This window comes from Dipodomys ordii, unplaced genomic scaffold (genome assembly GCF_000151885.1).
Source record: "Dipodomys ordii isolate 6190 unplaced genomic scaffold, Dord_2.0 Scaffold9, whole genome shotgun sequence".
Taxonomy (NCBI): domain Eukaryota; kingdom Metazoa; phylum Chordata; class Mammalia; order Rodentia; family Heteromyidae; genus Dipodomys; species Dipodomys ordii.
Window position 1 is genome coordinate 5,727,150 of NW_012267225.1, and position 24,582 is coordinate 5,751,731.

Consider the following 24,582-nt stretch of genomic DNA (forward strand, 5'->3'; position numbering starts at 1 on the left):
TGAGGTTTTTGCTCTTGTTCTCCCCCCCCCACCCCCTTGTGTCACATTCATGTTCCCCAGCCCCTATCAGTCAGTCAGGCAACAGTTACAAATGTCACAAAGGCTCCTTGCTAGGTTATGGCAAGAGCTCAAACAGAAAAACATTTTGTCTTTCTGACCTTCTGGGAACACTGCAGGGATTAAACAGTTAAAACAAGATGAACATGCATAATGAAGACATCCAAAGTGTTCACTAGAAGAGAATGCAAATCACTGTAACAAATGTTAAATGTTCACTGCACATCTTTGCCAGTGAGTCTCCAGTCGGGCTACACCTTGAAATCTGTGTTTTACAAAAAAAAAAAAAAAAACAGAGCTGTCCTGGCCCACTCCCCGGACATCCCATTATAATTGGTCTAGGTTGGGGCCTTGCCACTGGAATGCTTTTCAATCTTCCCAGGAGAATATAATATGCAGACAGAGCCGAGAACCATCATTTGAAGCTGTGGGTACAGAAGACTGTCAGAATTGGGGACAGCTGATTAGGGATGTGTTTATAACACAGGCAAAGCTTGACTCAGAGAAGGATACAGTGGGACTGGAATTCCATCAAAAATACTATAATGAGCTTTGACACTGGAGGGCAGGAGAAAGAAGAGCATGAAAGTATAATCCAATGGTTATTGTCTCTAAACAAGGTAGTGACGCGTCATTGTGAAAGGAGTGAGCTGGGTGATTATTGTGAGGGGAAAAAAACCAACATGTCTGGAACTCTCTGCCTGGTCATCATTAATGGCAAACAGCTTGAAAAGATTGCTGTTCTCTCTGAGTCTCAGTTTCCCTGCTGTAAAATAGACTGTCATTCCTTGCAGTCATCGCTCAAGATAAAGCAAGGGACTCATCAGCTATGTATACAACCAAGCTCAGCCCCCCAGAATGTGTTCCCTGTGGCCAGCAGAAACTGGGATTTATTACTCATTCTGATAACAAATAAGAATAAGCCACATATGACGTCAGTCCCATTGCCATCTCAAATTTTCCCAGAGCTTTTATTCTCACACATGCTCCGCTGCTTACTGTCATCATACTAGCATTTAGTTGACCACCAGAATTAGAATCTTTCACTCCAGAACCCCAAGAGCCCTTCCCCTGAGAAAGATGACAGACACAATTTTAACTGATCTTACTGGCTGGATGGAGTTCATTGTCATTAGTAGAGAAGTTAAATCCTCCTCCTTATCTCAAAGCATCCATTTTTGCACCATCTACAGCTGATCTTCACTTTCTCCCCTTCCTCCACCATCCCGCCTGATGAGAGATTTTCTTCAGAGCCAGCTCTGAGTTTTTCTTTGTTGGCACTCTTTTCCCAGACTACACAGAGTACCCCGTCCCCCAGTGCTCCCCCCTAATCACAGATGCTGTCTCTTGTTTTGCATTTATGTTGTAGGAAAGGCATTGCCCTGTTGACACAGTGAAAAGCCTCAATGAATGAAGTCTGTTATACAGACTGCAATGCCATCTGGACTTTCTGCTGAAAAGGTTGGACATGGTTTTAGGCAAGATTTCTTTCTTTTTTTTTTTTAGCACATCTGACAGGGGAAAGAAGTCTTGAATGTATTACCACCTTCCAAGGTTTGTGTCAGATTTTTTTCCCTTGTCAGTTGTAAAACAAAACAAAAACAAAAAAATGACAAACAAAAAGAGTTGAGAATGAAGATATACATCTCCAGAGACCCCTTGTCAAAGGTAGTGGAATATAAACAAACAAAAAAAATCATAGTTTTGGTTTTATCAGAAATTGGACAGACTTCCACTAGTTATTATTATAACCAGTTTGGCATTATAGTCTGGCATGATAATTTGGCATTTCCAAACCTTTCCAAGGAATGCCTTTTAAAATACAAAAGGGGGGGGGAACTCATGAAATGTTCACATGGTAGGCAAGGACTTGTTTCCCAAAATCGAATTTTAACTTTATCTTTCATATGTTTTTACCACCTTTAAGTAGTTGTGCGAAGAAGCTGACATTCAATAAAGCAGTTAATGAATACAGTACATCCTGATCAATGTCACCCCATACAAGAGGAAGAAGGGAATAACACCCACGAAGTGAGAGCAAAAGTGAAGTTCCCTATCTCTGCCTCCTCTTCCTCTTTTCCCCTCTCCCCCCTCTCTGCTTCTTCCCTCCCCCTCCCCCTTTCCTCTCCTTTTCCCTCTCTCTTTCTCTACCATACCTTTTCTGAAAGGGTTCCATTTTTCAGTGCAAGAATTCTAGATATTTTAGCAGCATAAGGCATGGGGCTTTTCTCCCCACAAGTTTCGAAGCCAAGTGGGATGGTTTTAGAACTCTTCCTATAACAAAGCTCCCTGCTCTGACAGTCAGCTTGCACCTTGGCCTCTCTGTTGCTTAACAGGGGAACCCTTGGGTTACAGACATTCTAGCAAGGGGCTTACAACAAACAATTACCTCCGATGCTCTGGCCGAGGACCTGAGTTGTCTCCTAGAAAGTGCAATGCCATCCAACCCCACTGATGACTGTGCTTTGAACTGTGAAGTCAAGACAGAACCCAACAAGACCTCCTCATGAATACAAGACATTATTGATTTCTGGTGCAAAATCATAAGGAATGAAACAGCAACCTAACATGCCAGAAAAAATACAGTGTCTGATATAAAGGCATTTTGCCTTAATAAAGAAGATAAATAAACTTCACAGAAAATGATGACTTAAAGGAAGATAAACTTCACAGAAAGTGATGACTTTGAGATGCTATTTGAAAAAAATTTAACTTTTTCTAAACGTTTACTTCAACAAACCTTTATGTGCTACTATGTTCCTATTCCTGTGAGAGTTTAAAAGCAAAATGTCCTTAACCTCTCAGCGTATTTATTTTAGTTGGAACTCTTGTTTGACCAGACTGAGAAGCACAGAACAGATCAGGAATGTTCACATGATGGTAGTATGTTGTCATGCTTTTGAATATGCAGCACAGACAAGAGCTCTGGGCTTTGGAAGAAAGTGCCATAGTCCTGGTTACAGCTGCAGAGAAGAGTACAGACCCAGCAATGAAGTTCCGTGGGCAGAGAGAGAAGAGAAACCACATTTGAGCAGAGAGAAGACACACATTGAGACACAAACCAAATGGAAACTCCACTCATGGGCTAGGGGAAAGGCGGAGGCCCAGGGGAAGTAAGAGCAATTGAAGGCAGCTGCAGATGGGACTATCAGAGGACTGTGTGACTGGGATGATATTCAAACCAGTTCTGTAAGAAAGAAGCAGAAAGATCAGATCGCATCAAGCCAGAAGGGGTTGATCACGGCAGACTGGATGAGGGCTGAAGGCAGAAGAGACGCTGGCATCACACTGATGCTGTGTTGCTCACTTCCCATTACAGATCTGTGCTCCTGTTGGGGGATGGCCCCAGCACTCTTTTGGTTTCCATGGTGACACTCCCCCCTTTATGAGGCTGGTCAAAGACAGTCATGGAGTTCTAGAGCTGGGTCAGCAGCTCCCCACCCTGCCTGGCATAAAGTCTGTGTAAGAATTCCTTACCTTGAGGTTGGAATATTCCTCAACTCGAGGTCCAGGCAGGACCTAATTCATCCAGGTGACATGAGGGGTGGTCTGAAAAAGGGAGTCGGCTGAGCACCGAGCACCGGTGGCTCACACCTGTCATCCTAGCTACTCAGGAGGCTGAGATCTGAGGATCATGGTTCAAAGCCAGCCTGGGCAGGGCAGGCGTGAAACTCTTATCTCCAATAAACCACTCAGAAAACCAGAAGTGGCACTGTGGCTCAAGTGGTAGAGCACCATCCTTGAGCTGAATAGCTGAGGGACAGCGCCCAGGCCCAGAGTTCAAGCCCCACAATGGACAAAAAAAAGAGGACTAGAAAACTTGGTGCATGCAGGGAACTCTCATAAGGATGGCCAAAGGTGAGTGGGTGATTGTGTGATGTCATTTCTCAAGTGTAAAGAATGTCCCCAGCCAGACACCCCTCGCCAGCCTGTACCCACATCCTGGTATCAGGAAACGTGAGGGACAAGGCGGGGAGCTGCACCAGCCAGAAGCAGCCTCTGATCACCCTCCTTACTCACTAAGCTGGCAGACCCATGATGATCCCGGCTCTGAGGGCTCAGCTCTGGGAGATGCCCCTCAAGGCAGTGGGGTCCCCGGTTTGTGGCCCTTTAACAGTTTCCCAAGTCAGTCCTTAAAACCCAGAGAGAGTTACAACTTATAATTCCTTCCTCTCTATTCCAAAGAACATTCATTATTGTATGCGAAAACACCATAAAAGTAAAAGGCCATGCAGATAAACACACACACACACACACACACACACACACACACACACACACACCTCCTCCTCCTCCTCCTTTATTACAGACAAGGCTCCTGGCAGAAACTATATAGCAATTCTGTGCCAAGGCCCAAGCGTCTTGGGCCAGAGTTTGCAATTCCTAAGAGACTGCACATGACACAAAGCCACACCTAGCAGATGGTGACACTGAGACTTGTGGAAAGGTTGATGCACTGATCTCTTTAAAATGATTATCACTGATTGATCGAGGTCACCGGGGCCTTACAAGGTTGTCTCTCATGCCCCTACTTACAGACCAGCTAGAAACAGTCATGACAGAAATACCAATAGAGTCCCTCTGAAATTTAAGCACTGTAGGACAACACTACTTTCTCCACGCTATTAGAGTAGCCTCAAGGGAAGCTGGTGGCAGGTGCAGAAAAGATACACCTGGTAGATGATTGTAAAGCCTGTGAAATGCCTTAGAAGGCTTCTGTGGGGGTAGCAGACTCTGGCACACACACAGCAGCACTGAAACAGAGGGTCTGTTCAAAGCCGTGGTCTCTGTCCTCTCACCTGCTGGGCCTTCCCAACCCTAATAAAAGCCTAGACACAGAAGGATTCGGAGCATGCGCCACCAGAATACATCAGAAGGAGCCAGCCGCTATTCCCCTTTGCTCCAAACAAATCTCATCTATCACTCAGCTGAGATAGACTGTCTACTACTTTTTTTCTTCCTCAAAAATCGTATGGAGTTCTTGGATGGAGCCTAGCCCTTACTAATTGCAGGTACTTTTTACTCCACTTGAGGTGCTAGACGTGAACATCAGGAAGTAAAGAACAGATGTGGCAGGTTTGGGCAAAGAAGAGACCATCACAAGGGCAGTGGTGGGTTTTGACAGGAGGGGACAGGAGCCAGGATGGAAAAATGAGCACTTTCTGCAGATGCAGATAGGCAGTGATGGCCACGTCTGTCTCCTGTCTAGTCTCGGCTCTCACCAGGACTCCTAGAAGCATTCAATGGCCTCATGCTGGTTTTACTGGCAACTCAGATGCCCGATTGGGAATTCTGTTGGCATTTCAACTTATTTCAAAGTAAAGGAAGCAGAGTATGGAGCAAAGCCATCAGGCAAAGATCTCTCTGTCTCTGTCTCTGTCTCTGTCTCTGTGTCTCTGTCTCTCTCTCGCTCTCTCTCTCTCTGTCTCTCTGTCTCTCTCTTTCTCTCTCTCTCTCTCTCTCTCTCTCTCCTTTCTCTTTCTCAGTGGTACTGGGACTTGAACTCGGGGCTTTGTACTTCATAGACAGATACTTTACTGCTTGAGCCATGCTTCCATTCCATTTTGTTCTGGCTATTTTTGAGACAGGATCTTTCTTTTGGGCTGAGGCCAGCCTGGACCATGGTGGTCCTATTTGTATTTGGAGCAGTAGCTGCTATGACAAGCACATTCCATCACATCCAGATTTTTCTGTTGAGGTGGTGCCACAAATTTTTGAGGGAGAGGAGGGGGAAACATGGGCTAACCTGGAATCATAATCCTCCTCACACGGCCTCCAGAGTCACTAGGGTTAAAGGTATGAGCCACCAGCACCCAATAAAGTGGTTTCTTCCACTTCATGTCATCTAGAAGCTTGTATGACATTGATGGTGATGTGGCTTTTCAAAACTGACATTAGTGCTTTTATCATATATCCAATAACCTAAGAAATTCTCTTAAAGTTAACCGAAGCTGCTAAAGTAAATGTTACTTTCTTTATGGAACAACTGTTTTTCCCCCAAGGGAATCCAGATACCCTGAAATGCTTCCTCTTGTTTATGTCTTTCTCGATCCAGATGAATGCAAACAACCATGAATCAACCCCAAACGGAGGGCCTCATCTGTTACCATAGTCATATGAGCACGCTAATGAGAATTTAAAGATCCTAATTAAACCCAGACTCAAAATATCTTCCCTAGCACATCAGAAAGCACCAGTTTAATGAAAGCAGGAATATTACATCTTTCCAATGTGGGTGTTTTTTGTTTTTGTTTTTTTTTTAGTTTCTCTCCTATGTTTTTCTAGTATTCCAATTTAAAGTTGATTGTTAAAACAGTAACTATTGCTTACACATGTTTGAATCAATTTGTGGATATATGACAATTTAGGAAATTGTGAACAGCTGCAAATTAACTTAGTCAACAGGTAGATAGATGACTGTGCACGCCACCTTCAATTCATAATAATTCATTAGCTTGGGCTTTTCTGAAATCTCAATTAGTATTTTTCAAAAAAAGAAAAACACCTTTGGAAGACAGTTTGGATATTATGGCCAGAGGGCCAGGTGATGGAATTCAAATTCATAGATCAGGATTTGAATACTGTCACCCCACTTGGCTGACCTAGGTCAGGAGTCAGCTTGACTCTTGGTATGATGGAGATGCAGATCTCAATCTCATCAGCCCCAGGTTTGGGGCAGACCATGATCAGTATCCTTCCCTCTCAGCAGGAGATAGAGAGGCCTTTTGTGCTGCTGCTGCTGCTGCTTATAAGTAACTCATGAACTTGAGCTCCTTTCAGCCCTCAACTCTTCACTACTGGTGCTGCTGAGCTGGATAATGGCTGGGCTCCTTCACAAAAAGAAAAAAATGGCTAGGGCAAGATGGAGGGCAGAATTGTCAGATAGGGCAGAGAAGCAGGTCAGCTCTGGACACGGTAAAACCTTTGTCACCCATCTAGCATTTGTTATGCAATAACTGCTCCCACTTGCACTTTTATTCAGATCCTTGATTTAAAAACAAAACAAAACACTATTTTCTTCATTCTCCCTAGATGGGTTTCTTTGTTGTCACTAATCATGGGGAAATAAAATAACAACACAGATTAAAGTGCCGCAGGGCACCAGTGGCTCACGCCTGTAATCCTAGCTACTCAGGACGCTGAGATCTGAGGATTGTGGTTCAAAGCCAGCCCAGGCAGGAAAGTCCATGAGACTCAAATCTCCAATAAACCACCAGAAAACCAGAAGTGGTACTGTAGCTCAAGTGGTAGAGCACTCATCTTGAGCTAAAGAGCCGAGGGACAGTGCCCAGTTCAAGCTCCACGATCTACAAAATTAAAAAAATTTAAAGATTGAAGTGCCTTGATGCCCATAAAATTACAATTTAAAAGAGCTACCAACCTCCAGTCTATTTTGTGTCCATTCTAATCTACTCCATCATACTAAAGAATCTTCTTGTCTCAGGCCAAGAATTCTCTTGTACAGCAAATAACCCCACCAAAAAAAGAAAAAAGAAAATGGAGAAATTAGAGTAGCAGAAGCCTCCAGCTCTGCTCCTGGTTGGTTGGTTGGGTATGTTTGCAGGAATGAGGACCATACAATCTTTCACCCTGGCCCACACTTGATAGGAGTCCATTGTCACACGGGGTGAAGTCTTCCTGGAGCCTTGATCATGAGACCAATGAGAGGAGGAAGAGGCTGACGTTGAGAGGGAGAGAAGATCAGGAAATATGACAAAATAGGACTCGACACGCATGTTAATTTGGTTCACACAAAAGGCTCTTGAGAAAGACACTGGGTTCTTTCAGATTTCCCCACCCAACAGGAACTTCCGGGTCTGTGCATGTCTGCTGCTCCTGGCCTGCCCTGGGCTTCTGACTTCCTGGTTTTGTAGACACTGGCCTCCATCCAGGGTTTGGACAACAGTTAGAAACGCCCGTGTATATTCAAATGCCCCGAGCTGGACAGTCAGAGGCCCTGCTTCAAGTCAAGCAACCAGGAAAGGGGCATTTGGACCCACAGAGGACCCCCCCAGGTGACCCCAATACAGGTGACCTCTTGCCTATTTCAGGAAGTCTGGGGTAACTGCTTCGGTGAAGGTGGTCATAGACCCAAACATGTACAAAAGGCAGAAATCGCAGTGGACCTTTCACCAGCATGAGTGCCCTTTTGTTCGCTAGACTGCAAGATCACCACAGTGCCCACGGCTTGCTATCTGTGTGCAGTGGGCAAGGGAGTTTTACGCTTCTTGGCCTCAGCTTGCTCACCTGTAAAATGGGTCTATAATCATAACTACGTTGTAGGAACATAGTGTAGCTTGGAGCTCAGGCCTCGTGATTCAAGTGCTCTTCGGGTTCTTTTAAAAAGTGAACTACATATACCATGGCAGCATTGTTGAGAATGAATCACACAGTCAGCTGCACGTTCTGATGGAGTTAACCAAGCTGGGACAGAGGGAGAACTCAAGTAAGCCACTTAACAAAATGGAAATATTTAAGGGGAAAAATTAGCTTAGGCATAAGCCTTCTGAGCAGTAACTGCCTCTGTGTAATCAGATAAAAACATCTTCTAAACAGCTGAGAAAACTTTGATTTCACTAAATGATGCAAACAAGTATAAGGATTTTCTGTAATTTTTTTTCCTGACGAAGCTTGCATTTGCATAAGGCTGGATGGCAACGGCAGTTGTTGATATTTGAGTACTAGATGCTCCAGCAGAGCTAGAGACAGTGTATCATACGGGGACAGCCCAGGTATATCATATCATACAGGGACAGCCCTGTATGAGTTAGACACGCTCTTCTCGATGGGGAACTCAAGGCCTCAGGAAAGTTCACACAGCAGTGAAGCTACAATTTGAATCTGGATCACGACGACTTCAGATGCCCATGTAGAAGTAGAAGACTACTCTCAGAGTAGTCATACTTCATGAGATCTGTAATCCACCTGTGATGCCGTTGCTGCATAACCAACCAGGAACACTTAGGAGCTTAACCCAAGAGCACCATTCATTTTGCCACAAACCCGTCATCCAGGCAGAGCTCAGCAAGGACTCCGCTCCACATGGCATCAGACGAAATGGCACAATGGAGAGGAGGAGGAGGCTCAGGACTGGCTTCACAAAAGGCAGGGGTGAAGCTGGCTGTCAGGAAGCTCAGCACATCGGTGGCAGAGCCTGAGCCCCTCTGCATAGAGTTCCCCAGAGATAAAACACACGGGAGTCAGGGAGTGCCATCAGCCCCTCCCCACCCTAGAGATTATGATATCACAAAGGAAAGAATGCTGAGCCCACTGCTAGATTTTTTTTTAAGTGTAAAAGAGACACTGGTGCCATAAGCCAATGGGATGAGAGATATTGGTGAGCTATCTTTGGGGAAAATGTGGTCTTCTAAAGTATGGTAACTCCTGGTTTCAAAATCAGTGGAACCACCAGCTGGACTAGGCCAATTGAGGACATCATTACAGAGAAGACATCTGCCATCTTGTGGTGTTCCCCATCGAGGACAGTACCACAGATACTTCCTGTAATGCTAGTATGTTTGCACCTCTTGTAGACACCAAAAGTTCTCCCCCTGTAGAACATTTCTAGGCTCTTTAGGCCTAAGTGAAGTCTATAATTCTTTAGGCTTCTATACTTCTATAGGATTAAGTCTCCATGCCATAATTCAGTACCCAGACTTCAGGGTACCTCTTACAGATGAGGAGCCCAGTAGCTCAGAAATACTGATTGCCTCTTGGTAGTTGCACAGCTGGGAGTAGATGTCAGCAGAATTCAACTCCAGTTCCCATACCACGTGTTGGACTTTCCCCATTCTATCATGGTTATAAGGATCTTCCTTTTTCTCTCCTTCATTCAAATTTGTTATCATCCTTTTAGGTCATTTGAGATTGAGAATAATTGACTAATCATATGAATTATTTACTCGGACAGTGGCTTTTCACCAGTCTCTGATTTTTTAAATTAATGAGGCTTTATTGTAATGGTCAGCAAACAGAACTCATTATCAAGATGTAACATAAACATGAAGGGATCCTTGGTTGGAAGTCAGGAAAGATCATCTTCCATTTTTTATGGTCATTTCCAAGGCCTTGCCTGGCTGTCTGGCTGAGTGAATTTCCTAGCAGTATTTATCCCGCCTGCCTATTTCTGGTGGCAGCGTATATTCAGGAGGTACACCAGACGGCCATGTTGTCTCAAGAATGGTTCACTCACTCTGTTGTCTCCCAACCCCTGCCCCAGCCTCTCTTACCTCTTAGGTTATACCACCCTGTGCTACAAACGGAGCAGGACAATGGCACAATAGAAAACATGTTGTCATTGGCACCCAGATTCAGTCTTGCCCCCACCCATATGCAAATCTAACCTTTTTGATATTTCAGCGCTTATAAACCCCAAGACTGGATTTCAACAGGAAAATATTTACTAAAGGATTTCTTTCTTATAATCTATTGATTTTAATATCCCTAGCACTTTGGCTAAATGTCAATTTTACCCTGAGGACTGCTATTGCAAATTTGGATCATTTTATTTATTTATGCCATTCACAATATTAGTGTTGGGAATGAATAAAGTTTGAGTCTTGCAATATTCCCATTTAAAGTTTTTTTTCTGATTTGAATAATGTTGGTAATTTGCCATTGTAATTGGGTCCAAGAGGCAAAATACAGGCACCAAAAGGAAAAAAAAAAGCAGAAGTATGTAGAATTCTGTTTCATTTTTCTATTAAGTACAGTAGTGAACAGCTCATTAAGTACGGGGTGAGCTCACCACTTGACCTCCAGAATTGGGAGCACCTGATTATGGCTATCATTTAACAAAAAGCCAAATCCTCTCTCCTCTGACCATTTCTGCTCCAAATGCCCTGTCTGTGCCAGATTGTGCATTGATAGCTTCAACACTGGCTATCTCAGATCTGTGCTCATCCTGGCTCTGGGGACAGCTGAGACCATCACCTCCAGCTTCCCCAGGCTTCCCTCCCCCACAACCAGCCTCAACAGACAACATCTGCCTTCCCCCCTCCCCCGATAGAAACCAAAGCTGCTTTATCGGGTTTCCTAGGGGAACAACACCGGCTCTCTCCCACTGTGTGAACGGTGCCCTGGGAGGCTGTGAATGAGTGTAGAAGATACATTCACCCCCCTGTGCTCCCAAGAGACCCTTTAGGGAGCGTCTTCTAAATTGCTAAATCACCAACAATAATGAGTACAGCTGGAGGTCCTCTCTTTTTCATATTTAACAAAGAATTTATGTGGCAAATGACTCTTCTGTTGATTATTTGGCCTTTTGGAGTAGATTGTGCAGTCTCCCTGTGGAGAGCATTCTGTATCTGTGAGCACTAGGTCACCCCACCCCCCTCTGGCCGGCTCCTCAGCCTCTCCTCAGAACCTCACAGAGGTAGAGAAGCTGGACGTGCTCTTTTCCAGCTCCTAGACCTGGACCCGACCACGGAGCGATCTCCTCCTTCCTCTCCCAGTCACTCAAGACTAGAGGCAGACTAGGAAGTTGTGCTCAGGGACTCAAACATGCTAGGCTGATACAATGCCTCTGAGCCATGCCTCCAGCCCAGTTTTTCATCCTATGTGTGTGTATATACACACACACATACACACACACACACACACACACACACACACACACATATATGAATAGTATCTGGCCTCCTGCTTGGGTACTTGTTAGAACCATTATCTACTACTTACTCTTAGACTTCCAGTCATTAGTTGAGATCACAGACGTGTGTCACAGTGTTTGTCTTCCCTGTGTGGAGACATTTCCTGCTTGACGCTGTGTCCATCCATCCATCTCAGCCTCCCACATCACATGGCATGCCAGGTCTGCAGCACTGTGCCTAGCTGTGGGTTGAAAAGTAGTCTCGAGCTTTTCTGTCCCAACCAGCCTGGAACCACAATCCTCCTGTTCTCAGCCTCCTATGTAGGTAGGGATAACAGGCTTGAGCCTCCAGTGCTCATTCTTCCAATTGCCTCTTCAATTCCAAGGGCTTCATAGTGCGTGTTCAGATATGTATCCTGCGGTCTTCAGGAACTGTGCTCAGAAGAGCAGCAGATAGTGTGTGTTGAGATTGATGCCATAGCCCAGAATTCAGATAAGACAATGCCAGTTCTGCTGCCGTTACTCGACTGTGTTAAGACCTTGGCTAGGGTACCATGCCTTTTTGAACTTCACTTTCTGCATCAACACAATGGGACCGATACTCTAATAGCACACTTGTGGGTGGAATGAAATGGTTTACCAACACCCCCCATGAAGTTCTCAGTGAAGAATGAAGAGGCTAGAGACCATTATGTGAGGCCATTGCTGGTGATGGGAATGTAGCAGTGGTAAGGATGCAGTCATGCTGCAATGCATTGGCCTTCCTAGGCCACTGCTGTCCTCATAATTCAGTTTGCATCTGAGGACAAAACTACAAACTGTAGACCCCACCCACCCCCACCCCGGAATGATGGAATAAAACTTTGGTGGCAAGCCCTCCATTTGGATGCTGGGCAGATGGCCTCTCCCACACAGCCCAGCCCTCTCCATAAAGAGCCTCCTGCTGACATCTCTAAGCTCCGGATGAGAGCAACACCTGCCTGTTTCGTGTGCTATTTCCCTAGTGAAATGCAAGCAGTGGATGAACCCAGCGAGCATACCCGAAGTATCTGTTGAACTAACGACCTCTCTTCTGGCACCAAGATCCTGGTGGTCCCTTCAGTATAATGTCTCATGACTTCTCTGCACAGATGCCCACTCAGGCCACACTTTGAGCTATTCGTTGTCCCTGGCCCAGATATAGGCTTCCCACATCTGAGCTTCTTCAATCTTTTGCTTCCTCTATATTTTCCTGTTCTCCTAATCTCTATCAACTTAGATTACAGGACTCTGCAACCCAAAGAGATCCAGTCTTCTCCAGCAAGCCTTCACAGATCACCCTACCTCCACCCCTATCCAGAACTGCTCCCTCCTTCCTGCCAAGAAGAGTACAATGCCACCAATGACCACATGCAATCCCTGCACCATACACACTATCTTTGGCCTAGTTTCTTGAGCATGGAACAGCGAGTGGGAATCCACTGGGAGACAACGCACTTAACACCTTTAAAATGTATTCGGCAAGTAGATAGTAAGCTTTCAATGATGTTTGCTTTAAGTACAATTAGCCAATATAGATTCAATTAAAAGACTAACCGCTGGTCCACAAGGGCTAAAAGAGCACATTGCACGTGTGTGATATGAATGGAAGAAGAAGGATAATCATGCAAGAAATGTTATAGGGGTTTGGAAAAGAAAATGAATACATAGGGGCTTTGACAATAAGGAAGCTTTTATAAAGGAGCTGGCATTTCAAATTTGTGCTCACAGAAGACAGGTGTATCTCCCTCTTATGCTTCAAGTTCAAAGCTCCAAAGAACAGAAAGAGTAAACATATACCATCAGAACCATAGAAGCTTGGGGCATTGTCAAAAGTTATTAAGCCAAGATGTAAGTTGCTCATAATGTACAATGAGATGTGTGTCTTCAAGGTCAAGATGGATGTAAGACATTAATCTTGAAAGCAATAATATACTATAATGGCCCACCGAATTGTTAAGGAGTTTGCTGCTAAATTTGAGTGCATTTATCAACCCTAAGAGGTTGAATGAACTTCTTACCGCCCTGGAAGTACAGCTTGGAGTTTGAATTTTTAAAATTAATCAGATACATACTTGTTTCTTGAGTACTTTTGCTGCTTCTGGAAACCAAATACCAGGTGGGGGGAAAAAATCAAGTTATACCAGAGCCTGATTAGTTGGGTTTGAAGTAACGAAAGTTGACTGCATATATTAAGACCCATGTGATTAAAACATTAAAAATTCCCGGTGTTGAATTAGTCAAGTAAATCTCCCTGTATGAATTCTAAGTTTCTGTCTCGCTTCTAACCCGCATGTAATCAAAAACAATGTCATTTACATACACAAATTCAACCCTAAAAAGCCATGTACAGCTGCAATCATGTATGTGATTTAATTAAAAAGAAATCACTTAAAATAGCTGTGCTGGGGAGACGGCAGGCAAGAAAGGGCTTTCTTTAAAAAAAAAAAATGGAGGGATTTGGAGCAGCAGAACTCAAAGGCTTGTTTCTCTGGATTTTTCCAAAGCCACTGTTTTCTCAAAGACTGATGAGTCTGAAAGAAGACAAGCATGGGCCCCTGACATAGTCTTCTCCTTCCTAAAGGAGAAGAAGGAAAATGCATAAATATTCTATAAAAATTACCACTTGCAGCCAGGAACTTGCAGGCTCATGCCTGTAATCCTAGTTACTCAGGAGGCTGAGATCTGAGGATCCTAGTCGAATCTAGATCAGGCAGGAAAGTCCGTGAGACTCTTATCTCCAATGAACCACCAGAAAACCAGAAGTGGAACTGTGGCTCAAAGTGGTACAGCATTCACCTTGAACAAAAGGGACAGAGCCCCGGCCCTAAGTTCAAGCCCCATGACCAACAAAATAATAATAATAATAAATAATAATCACTTGCAAAATCCAGGCTTAAAATGACTTGGATTTACTAGCAATTCATGTATGTTTGAACAAACACCAAAGTATGGTAGGTCTCTGGAGCGCACATAAAAACTAATGGGTTAACTCAGGCACTTGTGGCTGGCACCTGTGATCCTAACTACTCAGGCGGCTGGGAAAAGAGGAGCATGGTTCAAAACCAGGCCGGGCAGGAAAGGCCAAGAGATTCTTATCTCCAATTAACCACCAGAAAACGGGAAGTAATGCTGTGGCTCAAGTGGTAAAGCTCTAGACTTGAGCAAAAATCTCAGGGATAGTGCTCAGGCCCTGAGTTCAAGCCCCAGGACCAGAGCATGCACACATGCGCGCGCGCGCACACACACACACACACACACACACACACACACACACACAAGGAGGCTGAGTTTGACGGCATACACTTTCAGCTCAGTACTCTGGAGTCTGAGGCAGGAGGATAACTTGAGGCCAGGAGTTCAAAACCAGCCTGGGCAGCATAGTGAAGCCCTATCCCAAAAAAATTAAAACACAAGAAAGTTTGTCCTGAAATGCTGAGGGGAAATAAGCCAATTGTTTGTAATAGGCAGGACCCTACCTCAACGCATTCTGATGTCATCTCTCAGAGACGGTCATTTACACGTTAGCATGATAGATTATCAGCAAGGACAATGCTTCCCCCAGCCAGGACCTTAACAAGCACTGGCATAAAAGCCCACAAGCAAGGCTCATTGATGCATTTGTAGGAAGGAATACTGATTCAATACCAAAAAGGTAAATTTTAACCCTAAGTAAATTAGTTCACCACCTAATATAAGAAAAATTAAGAATCAATGAGTTTTCTTCTTACATGTACCTTTATAAGACATTCTTTGAAACATGTGTTTAAATAGTACTCCAGACTATTTTAAAAGGTTGCAGAGTAGACGTGGTGGCTCACATCTGTAATCCTATCTATTTTGGAGGCAGAGATTGGAAGATCATGGTTTGAGGCCCAGGAATAAGCTGGTAAAATCCTATCTGAACCAATAACCATGTAAGGCAGTGTGTGCCTGTCATTCCAGCTACATGGAAAGGGTAAAATAGGAGAATTAAACCCCAAAATGACAAGACATGACTGGAAAACCCTATCCTATGAATAACTTGAGCAATAAAGGCTGAGTATGTGGCTTAAGTGATAACATGCCTGGCTTGCGAATGCAAGACCCTGAGGACCATTAAAAAAAATTGTCATCGTAAAAATGTAAGTTTCAAGGGATGAAGAAAAATGAATTATGAAGATTATTCGTGGTGGGGCAAAGCCATTGGCTCTTCATAATGATGACAGGACTTTGTACATTACTTGTTTTTCTTTTATCCAGTTTTATTTGCCTTTTTATAATGGAGTTCCTGCCCTTCTCCAACAATGTTGCTGTAACTTATAGCTTCTTAAATCAATGCCTCAATGTGATTGAGACCACACACCCCAGCTCATGGGGCTCCACCCCCAAGGCCATCTGCCATTAGCTAGGTAAGAAAGAAAAAGAGATTGTAAAGGCTTGAGGACCAAAGGGAGGAAGAGTGTCAGAGAAATGAACACGGACTGTCTCTTAGAACTTACCTTCGATGGGTAAACATATTCTCCAACACTCAGAGTACAGCCCCAGTTTACTCCAAAGCCAGAGAGCAAGGAAATGTTGTCACCTGCCAAGGAAAGAGAGGAACACACCAAATGAGGCAAACACTGGGCAACTCTGCCACCCTGCATCTCGCCATGTGTTTGGATCTATTCTGTAAGACAGGACTGATCTATTCTCTAAGATAGGACTGAGCGATATATTATCACCTGTATCCACTACAAGGCATCAGAGAGGAGGTTGCTCAGGAGACATTAGGTTTTGTGTGTGTGTTATAAATGAACAGACATGGGCTGGGAAGGTGGCTCAGTGGTAGAGCGCTTGCCTTGCATGCCTGAGGCCCTGGGTTCGATTCCCCAGCACCACATAAGCAAAAAGAAAAAAGCCCGAAGTGGCACTATGGCTCAAGTGGTAGAGCGCTAGCCTTGAGCTGAAGAGCTGAGGGACAGCACCCAGGCCCAGAGTTCAGGCCACACAACCGGACCCAAAAAAATAAATAAATAAATAAATGAACAGACATGTGTCCCCCCAAAAAAAATTCAAGCCCATCCTACACCTATCTCTTGGGGAAGCACAGATCTTGTTTAGTGCCAAGGGATTATGGCTAGAGAGGAATTTTCTCTCAGAATGAACCACACTTGGTACACCCATGGCTATAGTACATGCTCTTCAGATAAGACTTTGGACTTCAATTTTTAACAATGATGCAGGAATACATTACGGCTTTGGAGACTGTTAGGATGAAATAAACATTTTCCATATAAGAAGTATGTGGGAGGTACAGAAAAGTGCAGATCATGTGTTTTTCCCAAAAAAAATATATCACTTATTGAAGCCTTAGTTGATGAAGTGACTATATTTGGAGATGGAAACTCTAAAGAAACAACAAGCTTATGTAAGTAGAGTCTTGAACCCACAGGTCAGTGTCCACCAGAGAGTTGGCTCTTACTTGCTCCGTACACAGCAAGATGGCAGCATAACAAGCTGAGAGAAGAGGCCTCGGACATATTGATCTGGGGCTTCCAGCCTTCAGAACTATGAGAAAATAAATGTGTGTTGTTTGTGGAACAATCTGTCCTACTGTGGCCTTCCACGATCACCCAAGGAGGCAGGATGTTACAGATGAAGAAGAATGTTAAGAGAAACGAATAAGAAAACATATCAAATTTATTCTGAAATGATCACCTCTTAGCCATTTATAAGTCCTCTTAGCAACATGCCTGGGAATTTCCTGTAATTCATACACTCAATCATCCATTTAAGATGTGCATTATTGTTAGTGACATGTTAGTTACCGTGCTGTAACTCAGCAAAATGGGTTCCTCTCTTGGTGAGTGCAAAGCTAATAAGCACTACTAGAGGACAAAAGAATGGAGAAAGGGTGATTATCTGGACCAGGAAAGACAGAAATGGAGTGATTTCCAAAAGCGTTACCCTTTCCCAATAAAAGAAGCCTGGAATTGTATTCAGACAATTTATACATATTCATATAGGAAAGTGCTTTAGGATGGACACACAAATTACTGAGGATGCTCAGATTAAGGTCATAGTTCAAGAAGGAAAGATGCATTCCAAAACAAGTTTAATTCAAAGTCATGGCATAAGTGTTCAAAAGACTAAAATGGTGGGCATGCTCAGCATGCCATCTTAAAAACAACAGATAAGAGTATTTCTGGACATGTTCAGCTGCTTTTTCCCCAAAAGATCTTAGCTGAAACCAAAGCAAAGAACACCTTGAAGGTACATTCCTTCGGAAGTTTGATCCTAAGAGTCCTGTCTGATCTAGCTGCTAACCATCCAAGAGTGAGGAAGTACAAAACAAAAGCCATGCTCCCTAGCCACAAATACACCATTAAATTGGAATTTTTGTCATTAAAGACAGGTCCTTGTTAGGAAATCATGCAAGAGAAAATATAAGGTTCTCCATGGAGGTTGCTAGCTTTCCAAATCAATAGACTACAGAAGTGAGAAAAAGACACCAAAATGCTGAAAACAAGAATCTTTTTAACTACCTCATTCAACCAGTAGGTCTAGATTTCCAAAAGTGCTCTTCAAAGACCCTTTTACCCAGAGGCAACACAGAGAAATCTGGAATGATCAGCCCCTCTCTTACTGCTCCAAGCTGGGCAGCAGTTAATATGCCATGGAAGTATCTTATTGTTCCTCAGTGTTCTTTTGCTGTTACTTGATAAAAAGTGCAGCCCAATTCGCCTTTGTTTTCCAAAGTATTTACTCAGTGCTTACTCCATCCAAGACTGACGTAAGATTCACAATTTTGTTATTTTTGTTGAGTATGGGTCCAAATTCTGATCTAATTCTTGGATGGTTTAAAGACATTGGTATTTGCAAAGAAGGGGTGTGGAATCTAACCCCACTTGCCTGGCAAATAGCACCTTCTGGGTAAGTGTTTGCTGAGTTTTTTTAAATGCATTTAAAAAAGGAATCTGTTTTTGTTGTTGTTGAGGATAGGTTTTAAGAGACCAGAGGCAAAGGACTGCATAAGAGATGAATGAATAAATGGGTTGGGGTTCAGTGGTATGCCTATGTGTTGGCAGAGTGAGGAGAGGTGTCGTTTCCACTGAACCATGATGCCAGAACGGAGTAGACAGTGCCAAGGATGGTGGCCTTAGAGTTGTCAGCTGTGTCAGGCCAAGAGACCTCTGCGTAAGGAGATCTCCCCACCAGAAATATCAACCATGCTGCTTTGCTCCATTCGAGCCTACTTCTGCTAGCCAGAAAGCCCTGTCACTCTCCAACGGTGCAGTCTACCTGAAATCCCATTGGTCCTGGGCTTTGCTGAGCCAAGGAAGTCAAGGAATTCTTCATCTGTGCAAATTCTAAAACCCAAACCAAATGTGATTTGTTCTGCTTCAGCATTTCCTCAAATGACTCCATTAAGAGATGGCTATGGCTCAGGGCTAATTAGCTCATAATGGTTGCAAAGCATCCTGGGATGCAGGCCTGGAGGACATCCAGGGACCCTGAGGCATCGGTGTGCACTGTGGCCTGTCTCAAGATGACGGCGTGCATTTACTCACATGCCACTACAAACAGTATCGCTCTTTCTGCGTCCAGAGGGAAGGCAGCTGGTGGGGGTCTTCAGGACAGGATGAATCCTGCTTTCCTCAGAGCAGTGGTAACCCATAGAAGGTGTGAGTCAGATCTGTGGTCCCATGTCTACCACATCCTGGTTGTGTAAATGGGTTTACATCACTTCAATGGTTAAAAGGGATGATGATCTTAGCTGGGTGATGGTGGTTCACGCCTGTAATCCTAGCTACTCAGGAGGCTAAGATCTGAGGATTGTGATTCAAAGCCAGTCCAGGCAATGAAGTCCATAAGACTCTTATCTCCAATAAACTATTCAGAAAAGCCCCAAAGTAGCACTGTGGCCCAAGTGATAAGAGTGCTCGCCTTGAGCAAAAGAAGCTCAGAGACAGTACCCAGGCCCTGAGTTCAAGCCCCAGGACCAGGCTGGGGAAAAAGATGATCTTAGATCTTAGTATCTTTCTTATAGGAATGAAATGAAATGGCACAATGCACACACAAGACCCAACACCATGCCTAGCACATTGCTGTACTGTATGGGTATTTTCCCATATCCCAAGGGAAGGAGAACCATCTTTAGGTTTCAAAAATTAAGTCAGTTTTCAAGTATTCTATGTAATTACTTGGAGATTTGGAGGCATCATGCCCTGAGGGCTTTTGGGAATTAAATGCGTTCTCTGCGTGGCTATTCTTACAATCCTGGAACACTAGAAAACTTTTAGAAAGAAGTAAAGGATGGCTAAAAACATAATTTAGGTACCTGACCCTACAAAAGGGATTTTAGAAGAACCGTCGATGATTCTGCCCTTGAAGCAGGGACAGTCTTGGGGAATGGAGATTAGCAATCGTGATCAATTAGAAACTGAGTCGAGAGATAGCAGGACCAAGTGACAGGCCGTGAAAATAACTCCACACACAGGAAGCTCCCCCTCCTGGGTGGAGCTGTCATTCCCCATTCAACTCAGGATGCTTCTGTCAATAGAACAGAGACTGGCTTGGGTCCTTGATGGCTTGATGAGACTAACCTGAAGGAGGAGAGCCACGTTCTTTCTCTTCCTTCTGGTCCACTGACAATGTCACCTTCAGACCAAGCCTTCCTGGACTGTCTTACCTGGTGACAGTTAGGGGTGTGTGCCTCAAGCTCAGGGCAGAAGACATAAATCCTCATTGCACATCTCAGCTAGGTCCAAGACCACAGACAACAAAGCCTTACAGGGTACAGAACTGCATATGTCTCTGGCATCCAAGTCAGAGCTGCCCCCTACAAATCTGGACTCCTAGAGTCCTTAATGATAGAGATCCTGTGGGGTAAGCCCACCAGGTGGACCTGTGAGGAAAGAGCCACTCAAGTTGACTCTTCACTGACAGACAAAACTTGACATGATGGCAGAGGTCTCCTATGGCTCTCTACCATCTTTGTGTCCACTGTGAACCCGGCTGGGGAGTGCTAAAGACTGACCTGCCCGTGGGTCCCCTCCAGACACCAGCTCAGAGCTAGGCTTGAAGTCCTCAAGGGAGACAGATGGTGTGAGAGGGTCTCGCTGGGCTCCCACACTGAGGGAAAGCTGGGCTTTGTCATCAATCCTTGTCTTAGATGGGGATAAAGCCACCCATCTTGGGAGCACCAAGGACCGTAGTGGAGGTTCCTGACTACTGGGTGCCCCTGTGAACACTCCTGGCCACCGTGCTGTGATTGGGGCATGCCCAAGAAACAATCAGATCAACCCTTCTCCTTCTCATTCCGATCAAAAGATGGGTTCCTCCAAAACAAACAGGAATTAACCATATGCGGGGGGAGGGAGGCCTGAAATATAGCTAACTTTATTTTTCAATAAAAGGAAGGGGAAAAAAAACAAATGAGATGGAAAAGCAACTGGCTGGGTGTGGTAAGCTATATGAGGACCCCCAAAAGACACAGCCAGCCCCAAAACAGGGATGGATTTGGGGAGTCTTGGCAGGTGTCGTCAAGTTAAGGTTTTTTTTTTTCAGATAAGCTCATTCTAGATTATCCAGACCGGTTGCAAATCTAATGGCAAAAGAGAGATAACAGAGGGAAAGGTACAAATGTGGGCAAGAAGGTCACGGGAAGACACTCCCAACAGCTCAGTCTGTGCAACTGAAAGCCCAGAGACACCCAGAGTCTGAGAAGCTAAAAAAGACAAGACTCTTACCTCTACAGCCACACTTACAGCCCTTCTTGCTTCTGTTTATTTTTTGGGGAAGGGTCTCACGCTTTTGCCAGGACTAGCCTTTGACCTGTCCTTTTGCTGCCACCTCTAACTTAGCTGGGATTACAGGGGTGCACGAACACCCCCTATCTCGCTGACAACACCAGGACACTGCGTACAAGGTGTCTCGGATGCAGGATGCTGGTTCTAGCTGTCAATTTTCTGGATGTGAGAAGACAGGACAGCCTTGACCATCCTCTGAGACTTGTCTCCAAAACTCCACGTCTTTGCCTCAGCCACCTAGAGATGATGGCCTCTTGCCAAGAAGAATGGGTAGAAAAAAATTGCTGGGGAGATCCACAAATATGTAACAGTCCCCCAAACCTCAGTACTTACCCTCCCTCCTCTCTCCCCAGCATTACACCCAGGTAAGGGAAACCCAACTTGCACAGCCATCCTTGTGCGCTGTGGGGACTCCGTGCTTATTATGACATTGACATTTCAAAGGCTACAAGCAGGCACCACAAGAGCAACAGCAGCCCAGAAAAGCCCCAAGAGCCTCTGGCTGGGCTCAGAAGAGGGGCCCAGGGATCCCTGCTGACCTCTTTATCACCAAAGAATTAGGAGGGAAGAGGATATTGGGTTATTTTTATGGCAGGCTCTAGTTTTCTAGAGGCAGCCCTGTTTTATGGTTTTACTGAGTACTAATGAATTTTTATAACTGCCTACTCACTTCTTATATGTTTATACACCAGAAACCTGACCACCTCTATATCGATGTCTGTTCAATAGTGAAATGTACCCAGTATAAACATGAAGATCCAGTTCATAAAACAAATGAGCTCTACAGCTAGGCTGAAGGTTTGGATGTGGCTACATAAAGATCTGGTCAGCACCTGCAGTCACTGGGGGAAATAATGATGCTATGATGAAGAATAATCATTTAAGGCATCATTTTTGAACACTTATCAAGTATGGGGCACTGTGTTAAGCATTGAAGAAGCATTAGTTAATTAATTAATACTCACAAAAACACTGTTAGATGGAAATTAAGAGGATTACTTTGTAAATGAGGAAAACAATGCTGGAAGGTTTTGAATCACTTGCCCAGGTTCATAGGCTACAGAACCCTATGTTCGGGGACTCCAACCTGGCTTCCTGCTCCAAGGCCTGTGACAGTAATAGGAACCAAGCTGACCCCGTTGGAAAGCCAGGAGCCTCCACCTTTAGGAAAAGACAGTGTGTGGGGCACAGGATTGGAAGAGGAAGAGAAGGGGGTGCTACAGCCCCCACCCATTCTAGGCTAGTCTGGCTTTGCTCCTGTACACATGCTGCTTTAACAGAGTTGTGGACTGGCTTTTAGGACAGGTCGATAAAGGACTCTATTAGTTTGGTGTGCATGCACCTGTGTGTGCATGCATGTGTGTGCATTGTGTGTTGTGACTGCATGTCACAACACAGAGAAGAGTCTGTGGTGGGAGCCAGTGGGAGGTGTTTGCTGGCAGACCACCCTGAGACATCCTGGGTACTTAAAGACTGGTCTGTGGGATTGAAAAGAAAGTCATGGCCAGTCTTCACAAGACTCTTCCAATCCAGTTGGTGACACACTTGCTGCTCAGAGAGACAAAGGCAGGGAGACATGGCTTTCAAAGGCAGCTGGCCCAGGGACAGGACAGACACCTGCTCAGGCATGGGTCTGGGTTTCTGCCTTCCTACACCATGGATAGAGAGATGCGGACAGCAAGGCACATACTTTGGGGGACCCTGGGGAGTATCTTCGGTGCCAGGCAAGCCTGGAAACGCTCACAAGGATGTGGCTGAGAAAAGATTGTGAGAAGCAGCTGACCACTCGCTGCTGCTGCTGCTGGTCAGCCCCTCAGAGCCCTGGTGTTGTGTTTTTCAGGAATTTGCCGACTCGGTGTTCCAGCTGGTCACACAGAAGTTCCGGGAGCTGACCGTTGGCCTGACGTCTGTGCATGCCCGCCACAAATCACTGGCTGGGATTGTCATGACCAAAGGTAATCATTGTTTCCTTTTCCTAAGGGAATGTGGAAAGGGCTGACATTGACCAAGATGCTTTGTATTCATAAACTGCTTTGCTGAGTGGTAACTCCTTTGTACAACTACTTTAATGATCATTTAAAAAAAAAAAAAGGAATGTTAGTGTTTACCTGATCTCAGGAGCCAAGGATTGTCTCAGCCACCTGAAGATATGACAAAGAAAACTAATACAGGGTTCAGAGAGCTCAATGACCACCATGATTACCTAGATCAACCGTATAAACACGGTGGTAGTGAGCCTGCCCCCAAACCACCTCCACACACATATCTCTTGATTTCCATGAATGAGTGTCTTTTCCCACACCTCATTTTCAAGAACATGGCTATAAAATTTGGACTGTGAAACCAACCCAGACCACCAAATAAGCCACTTGAGAGAGATGAGTAAAGAGAGTCCCTCTCTTTGTCATCTTAACACACTAAGGGCCGATGCATCAGTACAGAGAAGAAGCTGTCACCGCTGGTCCTTTCAGCTGCCGAGTGGGAGAGATGGAGCCCACTTGGAGGAGAGAAGCCAGTGTAGACACATCATGTCGAAGTATCTGGGCTCCGCAATGAAAAGGCACCCACAGTGGAGATTCTACATATTCACTGCCAAAGTAGAAGTGGGGAGAGGACATAGCAGGGCATAGGAAGACACCAGGAGATACAAGGAAGCCCTAGGACACATGCCAGAGACAGTGTGAGAATCTCAGGTTCCTGTTGCTAGGTATAAACTCCTCACTTCTTGTCGAACACTTCTTCTCCACCCAGAGATAGAATTCCCTCCTAGAACACAAGAATGGCCAACCAGAAAGGAAACTTCCAGGCTGACTGGATGTCACCTCCTATGTGAGCTAGGTTGGGAGATAATGATGGCTGAATTTAAGCAATGAGATCCATGAAAACTGCTCATCCCTAGCCTGTGTTGACTAACCAGCTGGTTGTTAGGATTCAACTAGTTTCATTTCCAAAGTCTTGCATGAATTTGTAATCACCTATTAGAGAATGCGTATCTTAAAAATGAAAATAAGAGGGCTGGGAAGGTGGCTCAGTGGTGGAGCGCTTGCCTTGCATGCATGAGGCCCTGGGTTCGATTCCTCAGTACCACATAAGCAGAAAAAAAAGCCGGAAGTGGCGCTGTGGCTCAAGCGGTAGAGCACT

The 24,582-nt window shown here is 44.7% G+C and overlaps 1 protein-coding gene across 1 annotated transcript in view; it reads left to right on the forward strand.

The window, feature by feature from the left end:
* Adarb2 (adenosine deaminase, RNA-specific, B2 (non-functional)) overlaps positions 1–24,582 on the forward strand; it is a 141,184-nt gene that overhangs the window by 66,948 nt on the left and 49,654 nt on the right. The window contains exon 4 of the mRNA XM_013009220.1: positions 23,282–23,396. Within this exon, the coding sequence (XP_012864674.1) occupies positions 23,282–23,396 (115 nt within the window). The remainder of the gene's footprint in view (positions 1–23,281; positions 23,397–24,582) is intronic.